This window comes from Salmo salar, chromosome 28 (genome assembly GCF_965601325.2).
Source record: "Salmo salar chromosome 28, fSalSal1, whole genome shotgun sequence".
NCBI lineage: Eukaryota > Metazoa > Chordata > Actinopteri > Salmoniformes > Salmonidae > Salmo > Salmo salar.
The window spans coordinates 43,568,612-43,587,224 of record NC_138318.1 but is presented as its reverse complement, the minus strand read 5'-3'; the positions used below and the strand labels follow the sequence as shown (position 1 = coordinate 43,587,224).

The window sequence follows — 18,613 nt, the reverse complement described above, 5'->3', positions numbered from 1 at the left end:
TACTTCAGTGTGTCAAATCGGAGGGCCTGTTGTCCGGACCTCTTGCAGTCTCTATGGGGGTGCCACAGGGTTCAATTCATGGGCCAACTCTTTTCTCTTTATACATCAATGATGTTGCTCTTGCTGCTGGTGATTCTCTGATCCACCTCTACGCAGAAGACACCATTCTGTATACATCTGGCCCTTCTTTGGACACTGTTAACAAACCTCCAAATGAGCTTCAATACCATTCAACACTCCTTCCGTGGCCTCCAACTGCTCTTAAATGCTAGTAAAACTAAATGCATGCTCTTCAACCAATTGCTGCCTGCATCCGCCTGCCCGACTAGCATCACTACTCTGGACGGTTCTGACTTAGAATACGTCGACAACTACAAATACCTAGGAGTCTGGTTAGACTGTAAACTCTCCTTCCAGACTCACATCAAGCATCTCCAATCCAAAACTAAATCTAGAATCAGCTTCCTATTTCGCAACAAAGCATCCTTTACTCATGCTGCCAAACATACCCTCATAAAACTGACTATCCTGCCGATCTTTGACTTTGCGATGTCATTTACAAAATAGCCTCCGACACTCTTCCCAGCAAATTGGATGTAGTCTATCACAGTGCCATCCGTTTTGTCACCAAAGCCTCTTATACTACCTACAAATGCAACCTGTATGCTCTCGTTGGCTGGCCCTCGCTACATATTCATCTCCAAACCCACTGGCTCCATCTATAAGTCTTTGCTAGGTGAAGCCCTGCCCCTTATCTCAGCTCACTGGTCACCATAGCAGCACCCACCGTAGCACGCGCTCCAGTAGGTATATTTCACTGGTCACCATAGCAGCACCCACCCGTAGCACGCGCTCCAGTAGGTATATTTCACTGGACATCCCCAAAGCCAATTCCTCCTTTGGCCGCCTTTCCTTCCAGTTCTCTGCTGCCACTGGAACTAATTTCTAAAATCACTAATGCTGGAGACTCATATCTCCCTATCTAACTTTAAGCATCAGCTGTCAGAGCAGCTTACTGATCACTGCACCTGTACACAGCTCATCTGTAAATAGCACACCCAACTACCTCATCCCCATATTATTATTTATTTTGCTCTTTTGCCCCCCAGTATCTCTACTTGCACATCATCATCTGCACATCTATCACTCCAGTGTTAATGCTACATTGTAATTATTTCGCCACTATGGCCTATTTATTGCCTTACCTCCCTAATCTTTCTACATTTGCACACACTGTATATAGACTTTTTATTGTGTTATTGACTGTACGTTTGTTTATCCCATTTGTAACTCTGTGTTGTTGTTTTTGTTGCACTCCTTTGCTTTATCTTGGCCAGGTCGCAGTTGTAAATGAGAACTTGTTCTCAACTGGCCTACCTGGTTAAATAAAGGTGAAATATTTTCTTTAAAAAGCCATGGAGAGGAGCACTACTGTCTAAACTGCCCCCATACTGGGAGACTAAGGCTCTTTGGTGACTCCTTCCTCCACAACCTCACCAAGAGCAGAGCTATGCAGCACTACTGTCAAACAGCCCAGCCAGCAGGCATTGAGAGAAACACTACTGTCTACGGAAGACCCTCCATACCCCTCCTCCACAAACCTCCCTCCTCCCTCCCTCCTCCACAAACCTCCCTCCTTCCACCTCCTTCCCTCCTCCTCCCTACCTCCCTCCCTCCCTCCTCCACAAACCTCCTTCCTTCCACCTCTTTCCCTCCTCCTCCCTACCTACCTCCCTCCCTCTCTCCTCCACAAACCTCCCTCCTTCCACCTCCTTCCCTCCTCCTCCCTACCTCCCTCCCTCCCTCCTCCACAAATCTCCCTCCTACCCCCTCCTTCCCTCCTCCTCCCTACCTCCCTCCCTCCTCCACAAACCTCCCTCCTTCTACCTCCCTCCTCCTCCCCACAATCTCCTCCTACCCCCTTCTTCCCCCTCCCTCCTCCACAAATCTCCTCCTACCCCCTCCTTCTCCCTACCTCCCTCCCTCCCTCCTCCACAAACCTCCCTCCTTCTACCTCCCTCCTCCTCAAATCTCCTCCTACCCCCTTCTTCCCCCTCCCTCCTCCACAAATCTCCTCCTACCCCCTCCTTCTCCCTACCTCCCTCCCTCCCTCCTCCACAAACCTCCCTCCTTCTACCTCCCTCCTCCTCAAATCTCCTCCTACCCCCTCCTTCCTCCCTTCCCCCGTGAAAACCCCAGCCATGGAGTGGAACATTTGTTTTATTTATTTAACCTTTATTTAACTAGGCATTACAGTCTACTCTAACAGCCCTGTTTAACCTGCCTTTATTTAGCAGAGGACCACCCTACACCCTCTCTAACAGACCTCCTCCTGCCCCAGTCAGGATGGTGCCCCCCCCTCCCATCAACCAGCCCCATGTCTGCCTGTCCACCCTGCTGATCATGAGCAGTATGGCCCTGATCGATGCCTATCTGGTGGAACAGAACCACGGGCCCAGGAAGATAGGTATTATTATTATTATTATTATTATTATTGTGAAACCTTTATTCAGTCAGGGAAGTTCCATTGAGTCCGATGTCTCTTTTAAAAGGGTGCCATGTTTACAAATGAAGCATAAAATACATAGGACATAATAATGAATTATTTTACACAATTCAGGAGCATGAGAATTGCAAAAACACAATTCTAACAACCATAGTGCAGGAGCATGAGAATGACAAAAATACAATTCTAAACCTGTATCATTATTAGTATTATTATGAATAATACATTTTTCTGGGGAACAGGTATCTGTATCATGGTGATGGTAGGGGACCTGTGCTTCCTCATCGTGTTGCGGTACGTGGCGGTTTGGGTCGGGGCCGAGGTGCGGACCGCCAAGCGAGGCTACGCCATGATACTCTGGTTCCTCTATATCTTTGTTCTGGAGATCAAGGTATTTACAAAGCATTTTTCATTTTGCTGTTGATGTTGTCATTTTGTTGTTTCCATTTTTGTTTAATTGGGCTCCCGAGTGGTGCAGCATCTCAGTGCTAGAGGCATCACTACAGACCCTGGTTCGCTTGCAAGCTGTTTCACAACCGGCAGTGATTGGGACTCCCATAGGGCGGCGCACAATTGGTCCAGCGTCGTCCGGGGTAGGGTTTGGCCGGTGTAGGCCGTCATTGTAAATAAGAATTTGTTCTTAACTGACTTGCCTAGTTAAATAAAGGGTTATATGTATATAATATATAAATACCTGGTTAAATGAAGGTGAAAAAAATAACAAAAAAAGGAGACATCCCAAAAATCATAAAATCGTTTGTAGCGTCCGAACGGTTTGGCATACAAACTAATAATAGACCCCTCTATTTTTGTATTTGTATTTATTATGGATTCCATTAGCTGTTGCCAAGGCAGCATCTACTCTTCCTGGGGTCCAGGAACATAAGACATATTGTTTAAAATACTACATGACATTACGTTTCATAACACATATGGACAGATGACTCTCATGAATACAATGGTGTTCTCCCACACGCGTCTTGGAACTCGTCTGAAGTCGGTACAGCCAATCTGCCAACTTCTGTCTAATATGACCCCTCTGTGCAATGGTGAGACTCCCACAATACACGTACAGTACCAGTCAAAGGTTTGGACACACCTACTCATTCAAGGGCCTTCATGGTCGAATTGCTGCAAAGAAACCACTACAAAAGGACACCAATAAGAAGAAGAGACTTGCTTGGGCCAAGAAACATGAGCAATGGATATTAGACCAGTGGAAATCTGTCCTTTGGTCTGATGAGTCCAAATTTGAGATTTTTGGTTCTAACCACTGTGTCTTTGTGAGACGCAGAGTTGGTGCACGGATGATCTCTGCATGTGTGGATCCCACCGTGAAGCATGGAGGAGGAGGTGTGATGTTGTGGCGGTGCTTTGCTGGTGACACTGTCTGATTTATTTAGAATGGCACACTTAACCAGCATGGCCACTGCAGCATTCTGCAGTGATACACCATCCTGTCTGGTTTGCGCGTAGTGGGACTATCACTTGTTTTTCAATAGGACAATGACCCAAAACACATCTCCAAGCTGTGTAAGGGCTATTTGACCAAGAAGGAGAGTGCTGCATCAGATGACCTGGCCTCCATAATCACCCGACCTCAACCAAATTGAGATGGTTTGGGATAAGTTGGATCGCAGAGTGAAGGAAAAGCAGCCAACAAGTGCACAGCATATGTTTGAACTCCTTCAAGACTGTTGGAAAAGCATTCATCATGAAGCTGGTTGAGAGAATGCCAAGAATGTGCAAAGCTGTCAGCAAGGCCAAGGGTGGCTACTTTGAAGAATCTAAAATATATGTTGATATGGTTAACACTTTGGTTACTACATGATTCCATATGTGTTAATTCATTAAAATAAAGAAAAACCCTGGAATGAGTAGGTCTGTCTAAACGTTTGACTGGTACTGTACATATCGGTTGTTTTGCTTTAGGATGCCCACAGGCCTCACAAGACTCGTCTGAAGGTACCCGGTACCAGTTGAAAAAAATGAATGGAAGTATACTGTCATGACGTTGGCCTGTGGGTAAGGTTTATGACCCCCCCCCTCCATAAATACCTTTCTCCCTTCCCCTCTCTGACCCTACTGAAGGACTTGAATAGCCTGTGTTAAACATAGAGAGTCTGGGAACATCAAACAAATGGGGAAAAGGAACCATATTTTGGTAATAAAACCAGTTGGAAATATGCTTGGGAACGTAATGAGTATGTATATCAGTTCGGTTGTCATCTGAGACATTATGACTGATGACAGGACGACATAAACTGTACCTGAGAAAGTATACACCCTCTAGTTATCAGAGTAACATGGAATTGTTATGCAATTGAAATGTTTGATATTGAAATTGTTTGTTAGGAGATTAAATGTAATTTTAGCTTCCAAATGAGAGATTTGGGTTTTCATAAGGAAAGTGCCCTGCTTGATCAGTGGCCCACCCCTGTGAAGAGGAGGGGTTATAAACGATGAAACACCTCCCTCCCCCTCTCCACTATATAAGCCTTTGACGAAAAGATAACCACGTTGTTCCAGTATGTGAGGTCTGCAGCCTCTACGTTAGAAGGACACACGTCAAGTACAGAACTAAGCCAACCTCGGCGTGAGCTTTGGTGGCGAATGGTATGAACTTTGAGCTTATTCACTACAGAAGTGATACTTCCTAGCCGTTGAGTTAGCAGCGGCCGCTGTAGACGGGGGCTAGGAAAGGACGGACGACGGATCCAGTCTAACAACTAGACGAAGATACCACCACGTATCCAATTTACCACCAGAGACATTCTTCCGAGGACAGGAAGATCTGTTGGCCAACCCGGCCAGCATCTACGACCAACCTACCGAAGCGCAGCTCAGAGTAAATATTTACTGCGTTTTCCTTTTCCAAATGGGCGGTAATTTAGAATGCATAAGATAATGTATTTACGATAGCATAGCTGCTGTTTCTTTGTTCCTACATCTTCCCGCTCTTTCATTCAGCCCAACCCCCTTTCCTTTGTGTAACCAGCCGTCATATCTGTTCCTTCCACCGGGAAGTTTTCTGTATATTTGTAATTCTGTGTGATTAGTTTAGGTATTTAGTAAATAAATAATTAAACCCAATTTTGTATTGCTGATTCAACTTGTTAGCCAGGGTTCGTGAAGAATTTACAACTTTCATTATGAGACTGAAAATAAGATAAGGGTTAATATTGACTGCTATCGATGTAAAATATTACTAAGTATTTTAAGAGTTTATTCGGAAGATAACGGCTCTATAAACGTTCTTCCGTGGTGCCCCGACTTTCTAGTTAATTACATTTACATGATTAGCTTAATCAGGTAATATTAATTACAGAGAGAATTTTATAGGTTAGCATGTCATATCACTTAATCCGGCATAGCCAAAGACACGACAATACAGTATATGGAAACTGTTTAGTGACAAAAATAAGGGGTTAAATACATGTCAAAAATGTTTTATGTTTCCTGATCTTTCTTTAGATAGTCCACAAGAAAGTATCTGTCATTCCATGTAGTGAATCTGTTATTCAATGTGTTTGTATGGGTTAATAGCAGTAAGTACAATAAAAAAATGTACAGTGGGGCAAAAAAGTATTTAGTCAGCCACCAATTGTGCATGTTCTCCCACTTAAAAAGATGAGGTACACGTCAACTATGACAGACAAAATGAGAATTTTTTTTCCAGAAAATCACATTGTAGGATTTGTAATGAATTTATTTGCAAATTATGGTGGAAAATAAGTATTTGGTCACCTACAAACAAGCAGATTTCTGGCTCTCACGGACCTGTAATTTCTTCTTTAAGAGGCTCCTCTGTCCTCCACTCGTTACCTGTATTAATGGCACCTGTTTGAACTTGTTATCAGTATAAAAGACACCTGTCCACAACCTCAAACAGTCACACTCCAAACTCCACTATGGCCAAGACCAAAGAGCTGTCAAAGGACACCAGAAACAAAATTGTAGACCTGCACCAGGCTGGGAAGACTGAATCTGCAATAGGTAAGCAGCTTGGTTTGAAGAAATCAACTGTGGGAGCAATTATTAGGAAATGGAAGACATACAAGACCACTGATAATATCCCTCGATCTGGGGCTCCACGCAAGATCTCACCCCGTGGGGTCAAAATGATCACAAGAACGGTGAGCAAAAATCCCAGAAGCACACGGAGGGACCTAGTGAATGACCTGCAGAGAGCTGGGACCAAAGTAACAAAGCCTACCATCAGTAACACACTACGCCGCCAGGGACTCAATTCCTGCAGTGCCGGACATGTCCCCTTGCTTAAGCCAGTACATGTCCAGGCCCGTCTGAAGTTTGCTAGAGAGCATTTGGATGATCCAGAAGAGGATTGGAAGAATGTCATATGGTCAGATGAAACCAAAATAGAACTTTTTGGTAAAAACTCAACTCGTCGTGTTTGGAGGACAAAGAATGCTGAGTTGCATCCAAAGAACACCATACCTACTGTGAAGCATGGGGGTGGAAACATCATGCTTTGGGGCTGTTTTTCTGCAAAGGGACCAGGACGACTGATCCATGTAAAGGAAAGAATGAATGGGACCATGTATCGTGAGATTTTGAGTGAAAACCTCCTTCCATCAGCAAGGGCATTGAAGATGAAACGTGGCTGGGTCTTTCAGCATGACAATGATCCCAAACACACCGCCCGGGCAACGAAGGAGGGGCTTCGTAAGAAGCATTTCAAGGTCCTGGAGTGGCCTAGCCAGTCTCCAGATCTCAACCCCATAGAAAATCTTTGGAGGGAGTTGAAAGTCTGTGTTGCCCAGCGACAGCCCCAAAACATCACTACTCTAGAGGAGATCTGCATGGAGGAATGGGCCAAAATACCAGCAACAGTGTGTGAAAACTTACAGAAAACGTTTGACCTGTGTCATTGCCAACAAAGGGTATATAACAAAGTATTGAGATAAACTTTTGTTATTGACCAAATACTTATTTTCCACCATAATTTGCAAATAAATTCATAAAAAATCCTACAATGTGATTTTCTGGATTTTTTTCCTCATTTTGTCTATCATAGTTGAAGTGTACCTATGATGAAAATTACAGGTCTCTCTCATCTTTTTAAGTGGGAGAACTTGCACAATTGGTGGCTGACTAAATACTTTTTTGCCCCACTGTATATATTATTTTTGGGGGATACTTCAAGGGGTCTTAAAATTCAAAATTATCCTTGGTATGAGCTTCTTTAAACAATTCCATATCGCTTAGTAGAACGAACTGCAGCAGCTGACATGTGTAATGTTGAGTCATCTGCATACATAAACAGACTGGATTTACTCAAAGCCAGTGGCATGTCATTAGTAAAGATTGAAAAAAGCAAGGGGCCTAAACAGCTACTGTGGGGAATTCCTGATTCTACCTGGATTATGTTGAGAGACTTCCATTAACCTCTTATGGCTAGGGGGCAGTATTTTCACGGCTGGATAAAAAACGTACCCGATTTAATCTGGTTACTAATCCTACCCAGTAACTAGAATATGCATATACTTATTATATATGGATAGAAAACACCCTAAAGTTTCTAAAACTGTTTGAATGGTGTCTGTGAGTATAACAGAACTCAAATGGCAGGTCAAAACCTGAGAGATTCCTTTACAGGAAGTGGCCTGTCTGACCATTTCTGGAACTTCTTTGCCATCTCTATCTTTTACAAAGGATCTCTGCTCTAATGTGACACTTCCTACGTCGTCCATAGGCGCTCAGAGCCCGGGAAAAAACAGAATGTCGTCATCCCAGCCCCAGGCTGAAACACATTATCGCCTTTCTCAAGTGGCCGATCAAGGGACTGTGGGCTTAGGCGCGTGACCTGGCTGCCCCCGTCTTTGTGATTTTTTCCTCTGTTTGCCGAAAAGGAGATTCCCGGTCGGAATATTATCGCTTTTCTACGAGAAAAATGGCATAAAAATTGATTTTAAACAGCGGTTGACATGCTTCGAAGTACGGTAATGGAATATTTAGAATTTTTTTGTCACGAATTGCGCCATGCGCACGACCCTTCTTTACCATTCGGATAGTGTCTGGGACGCACAAACAAAACGTCGCTATTCGGATATAACGATGGATTATTTTGGACCAACCCAACATTTGTTATTGAAGTGGCAGTCCTGGGAGTGCATTCTGACGAAGACAACAAAAGGTAATCAAACTTTTATAATAGTAAATCTGATATTGGTGAGTGCTAAACTTGCCGGGTGTCTAAATAGCTAGCCCGTGATGCCTGGGCTATGTACTTAGAATATTGCAAAATGTGCTTTCACCAAAAAGCTATTTTAAAATCGGACATATCGAGTGCATAGAGGAGGTCTGTATCTATAATTCTTAAAATAATTGTTATGCTTTTTGTGAACGTTTATCGTGAGTAATTTAGTAAATTGTTAGCAAATTCCTCCGGAAGTTTGCGGGGGGTATGCTAGTTCTGAACGTCACATGCTAATGTAAAAAGCTGTTTTTTGATATAAATATGAACTTGATTGAACAAAACATGCATGTATTGTATAACATAATGTCCTAGGTGTGTCATCTGATGAAGATCATCAAAGGTTAGTGCTGCATTTAGCTGTCTTCTGGGTTTTTGTGACATTATATGCTAGCTTGAAAAATGGGTGTCTGATTATTTCTGGCTTGGTACTCTGCTGACATAATCTAATGTTTTGCTTTCGTTGTAAAGCCTTTTTGAAATTGGACAGTGTGGTTAGATAAAGGAGAGTCTTGTCTTTAAAATGCTGTGAAATAGTCATATGTTTGAAAAATTGAGGTTTTTGTATTTTTGAGGAATTTGTAATTCGCGCCACGCCTATCATTGGATATTGGAGCAGGTGTTCTGCTAGCGGAACGTCTAGATGTAAGAGGTTAACAACTTCTTATGGGCAGGTGGGACGGTAGCGTCCCACCTGGCCAACATCCGGTGAAATTTCAGAGCTGGAAATTCAAACTACAGTATTATAAATATTTCACTTTCATAAAATCACAAGTGTAATACATCAAAATAAAACGTAACTTCTTGTTAATCCAGCCGCTGTGTCAGATTTCAAAAAGGCTTTACGGCGAAAGCAAACCATGCGATTATCTGAGGACAGATAATTGTTGTCGAGGTGGTGGAGAACGTGGAGGTCCTCATCCATTACCCGTACCAAGTTGATCATGGTGTTGACGCTGTAGGTGTTCCTGCTCGTCGACCATATGGGAGATAGATATCCTTAACTTCTGCTGCTTCTATGTTTTCGAGAGGCAGTATTCTGTAACGTATACACAGCGAGTCAGGAAGCAGAAGTTGAGTTTAATAATAATAAACATGAAGAAACTACAAAACAGGAGCAGCATACTGAACGTAACCAAAACTGCCTGATAACAGAAGCTACTGGGGGCTATATGAAGGGAGATTAATCAGGGTGGTGATGACGTCCAGGTGTGTGTAACGATGGGGAGCAAGTGTGCGCAATGATGGTTGCCAGGTGTGCACAATGTGGGTTGCCAGGACCGGTGGTTAGTAGACAGACGACAATAAGGGAGAGAGGGAGCAGAAGTAGGAGTGATACTGCGTATCTGTAAAGCACTTTGTGACAACTGCTGATGTAAAAAGGGCTGTATAAAATATATTTTATTGATTTACTTTTTGGTTGTTTTCCAGGTGTACTTTGTGTACCAGAACTACAAGGCTGACAGGAAGTCTCTGGATGCTCTGGCCCGTAAGGCCCTGACCCTACTCCTCTCAGTCTGTGTCCCGGTGCTGTTTGTAGGTCTAGTGGCCATAGACCATATGGAGTACGTACAGCCGTTCAAGAAGAAAGAAGAGCTCCGTAACAGGTAGAACTGCCCCTGGCCCATTCTAACAGGTAGAACATCCCCTGACCCAGGTAGAACTGCCCTGGGCCAGGTAGAACTGCACCTGACCCAGGTACAATGCACCTGACCCATTCTAATAGGTAGAACGTCCCCTGACCCATTCTAACAGGTAGAACTGCACCTGACCCAGGTAGAACTGCTCCTGACCCAGGTAGAACTGCTCCTGGCCCATTCTAACAGGTAGAACTGCTCCTGACCCATTCTAACAGGTAGAACTTCACCTGACCCATTCTAAAAGGTAGAACTTCACCTGACCCATTCTAACAGGTAGAACTGCCCCTGGACAATTCTTACAGGTAGAATTGCTCCTGGCCCAGGTAGAACTGCACCTGACCCAGGTAGAACTTCTCCTGACCCATTCTAACAGGTAGAACTGCCCCTGACCCATTCTAACAGGTAGAACTGCCCCTGACCCATTCTAACAGGTAGAACTGCCCCTGGCCAATTCTTACAGGTATAACTGCTCCTGGCCCAGGTAAAACTTCCCCTGACCCAGGTAGAACTTCACCTGACCCATTCTAACAGGTAGAACTGCCGCTGACCCATTCTAAGAGGTAGAACTGCACCTGACCCTGGTAGGACCTCCCCTGGCCCATTCTAACAGGTAGAACTGCCCCTGACCCATTATAACAGGTAGGACTTCTCCTGGCCCATTCTAACAGGTAGAACTGCCCCTGACCCATTCTAACAGGTAGAACTGCCCCTGACCCATTCTAACAGGTAGAACTGCTCCTGACCCAGGGAGAACTTCTCCTGGCCCATTCTAACAGGTAGAACTGACCTGACCCATTTTAACAGGTAGAACTGAACTGACCTGACCCATTCTATCAGGTAGAACTGATCCTGACCCAGTCTAACAGGTAGAACTGACCTGACCCATTTTAACAGGTAGAACTGAACTGACCTGACCCATTCTAGCAGGTAGAACTTCCCCTGACCCATTCTATCAGGTAGAACTGCTCCCGGCCCAGGTAGAACTTCCCCTGGCCCATTCTATCAGGTAGAACTCCTCCTGGCCCAAGTAAAACTGCACCTGACACAGGTAGAACTGCACCAGACTCAGGTAGAACTGCACCTGACCCATTCTAACAGGTAGAACTGCACGTGACCCAGGTAGAACTGCTCCTGACCCATTCTAACAGGTAGAACTTCTCCTGGCCCATTCTAACAGGTAGAACTGTCCTGACCCAGGTAGAACTGCTCCTGACCCATTCTATTAGGTAGAACTGTCCTGATCCAGGTAGAACTGCTCCTGACCCATTCTAACAGGTAGAACTGCACCTGACCCATTCTAACAGGTAGAACTGCACCTGACCCAGGTAGAACTGCTCCTGACCCATTCTAACAGGTAGAACTGCACCTGACCCATTCTAACAGGTAGAACTGTCCTGACCCAAGTAGAACTTCTCCTGGCCCATTCTAACAGGTAGAACTGCTCCTGACCCATTCTAACAGGTAGAACTGACCCATTCTAACAGGTAGAACTGCCCCTGACCCATTTTAACAGGTAGAACTTCTCCTGGCCCATTCTAACAGGTAGAACTGCCCCTACCCATTCTAACAGGTAGAACTGCCCCTGACCCATTCTAACAGGTAGAACTGCTCCTGACCCAGGGAGAACTTCTCCTGGCCCATTCTAACAGGTAGAACTGACCTGACCCATTTTAACAGGTAGAACTGAACTGACCTGACCCATTCTATCAGGTAGAACTGATCCTGACCCAGTCTAACAGGTAGAACTGACCTGACCCATTTTAACAGGTAGAACTGAACTGACCTGACCCATTCTAGCAGGTAGAACTTCACCTGACCCATTCTAACAGGTAGAACTGTCCTGATCCAGGTAGAACTGCTCCTGACCCATTCTAACAGGTAGAACTGCACCTGACCCATTCTAACAGGTAGAACTGCACCTGACCCAGGTAGGACTGCTCCTGACCCATTCTAACAGGTAGAACTGCTCCTGACCCATTCTAACAGGTAGAACTGCACCTGACCCATTCTAACAGGTAGAACTGTCCTGACCCAAGTAGAACTGCTCCTGACCCATTCTAACAGGTAGAACTGCTCCTGACCCATTCTAACAGGTAGAACTGCTCCTGACCCATTCTAACAGGTAGAACTGACCTGACCCATTCTAACAGGTAGAACTGCTCCTGACCCAGGTAGAACTTCTCCTGACCCATTCTAACAGGTAGAACTGACCTGACCCATTTTAACAGGTAGAACTGACCTGACCCATTCTAGCAGGTAGAACTGCTCCTGACCCAGGAAGAACTGCTCCTGACCCATTCTAGCAGGTAGAACTGACCCTGATCCATTCTATCAGGTAGAACTGACCTGACCCATTCTAACAGGTAGAACTGACCTGACCCATTCTAATGGGGGTTAACCCATTAAGACATGTCCATTATTTGTAAATTAATGGAACAGATAAAGACATTTTCTGTTATATGATCTTGTTCCTCTCCTGTCTTCAGGTTGTTCTGGGTGGTGGTGGACCTGCTAGATATCCTGGATATTCAGGCTAATCTCTGGGAACCCCTGAAGAAAGGTCTCCCTCTGTGGGCTGAAGGACTGATGTTCTTCTATTGTTACATCCTGTTGCTAGTCCTCCCATGTGTCTCTCTTAGTGAGATCTCCATGCAGGGCATCAATATAGTCCCACACAAGATGATGCTGTATCCTATCCTCAGCCTGGTCACCATTAATATTTTAACCTTATTGATCAGAGGCTGTAACATGCTGCTGTATAAGGATGCCCGGGTCAGTGGGATCCTGATAGGGAAGAATGTGTTAGCTATCATACTAAAGACCTGTAGCTTCCTCCAGTACAGGAGGCAGTTACAGAACACTCCTCCTGCGTTCGGGTTGGAACGACAGAGGAACTCTGTACCGCATCACCATGGTAACCAGGGTCTTGGACACCCTGTTTCTATAGTGATGACTGCTCACCCGCAGGTGGTCCTCCTGGACCAGATAGCCCTGCCCCTCCCTCTGCCAGAGGTCACAACTACATGTCAACATACATGACTGAGACCAGGATCATACCATGTATGTATGACCCTCAGGGTATTATACACGGGACACACAGGAACATCTGACTCTGACCAAAATCTACATGGATGTACCAATATCATGTATGACCATCAGGACTCTACAGGGCAATGGTCAACATCACGTGAAAAACCTTGTATGGATATTATCACTGTTCAGTGGGACACTTTACACTTCTAATAGAACATAAAGCAGTGTATAGATATTGTCACTGATCGAAGGTACACGGGATCCTTATGGAGTATAGAGCAGAGACATGGAGAATGTTTATGAAGAACCTTGATACAAAGAAGATTATAATACCAATCTGAATGTATATTATCATTGGAACACATTGGACACTCTCCTTGAGGATAATATGGTGACATGGACAACACCTTCTGGTGTAAAGAACAGTATCTCTAGACTGTTAAAGACAACACCTTCTGGTGTAAAGAACAGTATCTCTAGACACTGTTACAACACCTTCTGGTGTAAAGAACAGTATTTAAAGACAACACCTTCTGGTGTAAAGAACAGGATCTCTAAACTCTGTTAAAGACAACACCTTCTGGTGTAAAGAACAGGATCTCTAAACTCTGTTAAAGACAACACCTTCTGGTGTAAAGAACAAATCAAATCAAATCAAATCAAATTTATTTTTATATAGCCCTTCGTACATCAGCTGATATTCTCAAAGTGCTGTACAGAAACCCAGCCTAAAACCCCAAACAGCAAGCAAAGCATGTGAAAGAAGCACGGTGGCTAGGAAAAACTCCCTAGGAAAAACTCCCTAGAAAGGCCAAAAACCTAGGAAGAAACCTAGAGAGGAACCAGGCTATGAGGGGTGGCCAGTCCTCTTCTGGCTGTGCAGGGTGGATATTATAACAGAACATGGTCAAAATGTTAAAATGTTAAAATGTTCATAAATGACCAGCATGGTCAAATAATAATAATCATAGTAGTTGTCGAGGGTGCAACAAGCACGTCCGGTGAACAGGTCAGGGTTCCATAGCCGCAGGCAGAACAGTTGAAACTGGAGCAGCAGCACGGCCAGGTGGACTGGGGACAGCAAGGAGTCATCATACCAGGTAGTCCTGAGGCATGGTCCTAGGGCTCAGGTCCTCCGAGAGAAAGACAGAAAGAGAGAAAGAGAGAATTAGAGAGAGCATATTTAAATACACACAGGACACCGGATAAGACAAGAGAAATACTCCAGATGTAACAGACTGACCCTAGCCCCCCGACACATAAACTACTGCAGCATAAATACTGGAGGCTGAGAACAGGATCTCTAAACTCTGTTAAAGACAACACCTTCTGGTGTAAAGAACGGTATCTCTAAACTCTTTTAAAGACAACACCTTCTAGTGTAAAGAACATAATTGCTACTCTGTTAAAGACAACACCTTCTGGTGTAAAGAACAGTATCTCTACACCGTTAAAGACAACACCTTCTGGTGTAAAGAACAGTATTTCTTAACTCTGTTCAAGACAACACCTTCTGGTGTAAAGAACACTATCTCTAAACTCTGTTAAAGACAACACCTTCTGGTGTAAAGAACACTATCTCTAAACTCTGTTAAAGACAACACCTTCTGGTGTAAAGAACAGTATCTCTACTCAGTTAAAGACAACACCTTCTGGTGTAAAGAACATAATCGCTACTCTGTTAAAGACAACACCTTCTGGTGTAAAAAACAGTATCTCTAGACTCTGTTAAAGACAAAACCTTCTGGTGTAAAGAACAGTATCTCGAAACTCTGTTAAAGACAACAACTTCTGGTGTAAAGAACAGTATCTCTAAACTCTGTTAAAGACAACAGCTTCTGGTGTAAAGAACAGTATCTCTTAACTCTGTTAAAGACAACACCTTCTGGTGTAAAGAACAGTATCTCTAAACTCTGTTAAAGACAACACCTTCTGGTGTAAAGAACAGTATCTCTAAACTCTGTTAAAGACAACACCTTCTGGTGTAAAGAACAGTATCTCTAAACTATTTTAAAGACAACACCTTCTAGTGTAAAGAACATAATCGCTACTCTGTTAAAGACAACACCTTCTGGTGTAAAGAACAGTATCTCTAGACTGTGTTGAAGCCAACACCTTCTGGTGTAAAGAACAGTTTCACTACTCTGTTAAAGACAACACCTTCTGGTGTAAAGAACAGTATCTCTACTCTGTTAAAGACAACACCTTCTGGTGTAAAGAACAGTATCTCTAGACTCTGTTAAAGACAACACCTTCTGGTGTAAAGAACAGTATCACTAAACTCTGTTAAAGACAACACCTTCTGGTGTAAAGAACAGGATCTCTACTCTGTGAAAGACAACACCTTCTGGTGTAAAGAACAGTATCACTAAACTCTGTTAAAGACAACACCTTCTGGTGTAAAGAACAGTATCTCTAGACTCTGTTACAGGCTTCCTTTCCCCTGCGGATTTATTGAATAATGAATGTTTTATAATTAAACAAAAAAACAATAAGTAAAATACAGGTTAAGATAAATACTTGCATTATTAGAATATAACAATAGATGGTTGTTTCTATGCTGTAGTGTACAATTCGGTTTTAATCAGTTGAGTGTTGGAGTCATTGATACTACAGAGTTGGGAGCTAATGGGCACGTTCCAAGCTGACTGCATTGCAAACATTTCATTTCATCAAATAATAGTTGTGAGCATCAGCTTACTTTATCATACGGTATGGAATGCTGATATGTTAAAGCTATCCAGGCTTGTAAGATCTGGCATGGTCCGCAATGTAGTCATTTTGGAATACCAGCATTGACACACAGAGAATTAAAATGATTTACATTTGAAACAAAATGCTTTGGAATTAAATGAAAGTGGTTTTCTATGTCATTATTTGATCAGGTATTATGTATATACAAGACCCCTGATCTGATCTGCTTTACTGCTCTCCTGTGGGTTTCAGTACAGGGGCCATTCAATGCTTATGTAGTAATTTACCGATTATTGAGTTGATTTCATTTTAGAATTAGAATTCAGTGGAGTCTTTTTAATTAAGAAGAATTACAAAGGAAATAGCCTAACAGTGTTGTGACAATCTCCTGCCTGGTTAGTACTGAGTATAATAAATGAGGGATGGAGAGGAAAAGGAAAAAATGAAATTAGAGGTAAAGAGAGATTACAGCTACTGCCATTATGAACAGTGATGTATTGGAGATTACAGCTACTGCCATTATGAACAGTGATGTATTGGAGATTACAGCTACTGCCATTATGAACAGTGATGTATTGGAGATTACAGCTACTGCCATTACGAACAGTGATGTATTGGAGATTACAGCTACTGCCATTATGAACAGTGATGTATTGGAGATTACAGCTACTGCCATTACGAACAGTGATGTATTGGAGATTACAGCTACTGCCATTATGAACAGTGATGTATTGGAGATTACAGCTACTGCCATTACGAACAGTGATGTATTGGAGATTACAGCTACTGCCATTACGAACAGTGATGTATTGGAGATTACAGCTACTGCCATTACGAACAGTGATGTATTGGAGATTACAGCTACTGCCATTACGAACAGTGATGTATTGGAGATTACAGCTACTGCCATTATGAACAGTGATGTATTGGAGATTACAGCTACTGCCATTACGAACAGTGATGTATTGGAGATTACAGCTACTGCCATTATGAACAGTGATGTATTGGAGATTACAGCTACTGCCATTATGAACAGTGATGTATTGGAGATTACAGCTACTGCCATTACGAACAGTGATGTATTGGAGATTACAGCTACTGCCATTACGAACAGTGATGTATTGGAGATTACAGCTACTGCCATTACGAACAGTGATGTATTGGAGATTACAGCTACTGCCATTACGAACAGTGATGTATTGGAGATTACAGCTACTGCCATTACGAACAGTGATGTATTGGAGATTACAGCTACTGCCATTATGAACAGTGATGTATTGGAGATTACAGCTACTGCCATTACGAACAGTGATGTATTGGAGATTACAGCTACTGCCATTATGAACAGTGATGTATTAGAGATTACAGCTACTGCCATTATGAACAGTGATGTATTGGAGATTACAGCTACTGCCATTACGAACAGTGATGTATTGGAGATTACAGCTACTGCCATTATGAACAGTGATGTATTGGAGATTACAGCTACTGCCATTATGAACAGTGATGTATTGGAGATTACAGCTACTGCCATTACGAACAGTGATGTATTGGAGATTACAGCTACTGCCATTACGAACAGTGATGTATTGGAGATTACAGCTACTGCCATTACGAACAGTGATGTATTGGAGATTACAGCTACTGCCATTACGAACAGTGATGTATTGGAGATTACAGCTACTGCCATTACGAACAGTGATGTATTGGAGATTACAGCTACTGCCATTACGAACAGTGATGTATTGGAGATTACAGCTACTGCCATTACGAACAGTGATGTATTGGAGATTACAGCTACTGCCATTACGAACAGTGATTTGTATTTGTATTTGTATTTATTATGGATCGAAGAAGCTACTCTTCCTGGGGCAAAATTAAGGCAGTTATACAATTTTAAAAACATTACAACACATTTCCCACAGAATTCACAACACACTAAGTGTGTGCCCTCAGGCCCATACTCCACTTCCACATATCTACAACGCAAAATCCATGTGTACATGTGTGTATTGTGTGCATGTTATCATGTGTTTGTATGCATGTGTCTGTGCCAATGTTTGTGTTGCTTCACAGTTCCCAATGTTCCATAAGGTGTATTTTTACCTGCTTTTTAAATCTGATTCTACTGCTGCATCAGTTACCTGATGTGGAATAGAGTTCCATGTAGTCATGGCTCTATGTAGTACTGTGAGCCTCCCATAGTCTGTTCTGGAATTGGGAACTGTGAAGAGACCTCTGGTGGCATGTCTTGTGGGTGGGGTATGCATGGGTGTCAGAGCTGTGTGCTAGTATTTTAAACAGACAGCTCAGCCCGTCAGGAAGTCCAGGATGCAGTTGCAGAGGGAGGTGTTTAGTCCCAGGGTCCTTAGCTTAGTGATGAGCTTTGAGGGCACTATGGTGTTGAACGCTGCGCTGTAGTTAATGAATAGCATTCTCACATAGGTGTTAATTTTGTCCAGGTGGGAAAGGGCAGTGTGGAGTGCAACAGAGATTGCATTATCTGTGGATCTGTTAGGGTGG

The 18,613-nt window shown here is 43.3% G+C and overlaps 1 protein-coding gene across 1 annotated transcript; it reads left to right on the top strand.

Annotated features, from left to right (window-relative positions):
- The first annotated feature begins 2,344 nt into the window (after window positions 1-2,344).
- LOC106590011 (transmembrane protein 121) lies at window positions 2,345-14,476 on the top strand. Its single transcript, XM_045710306.2, has 4 exons — window positions 2,345-2,467; window positions 2,749-2,897; window positions 10,155-10,330; window positions 12,850-14,476. Exons 1-4 carry the CDS (start codon window positions 2,347-2,349, stop codon window positions 13,400-13,402), a joined length of 999 nt encoding a protein of 332 aa, XP_045566262.1. The 5' UTR covers window positions 2,345-2,346; the 3' UTR covers window positions 13,403-14,476.
- Window positions 14,477-18,613: the final 4,137 nt, after the last annotated feature.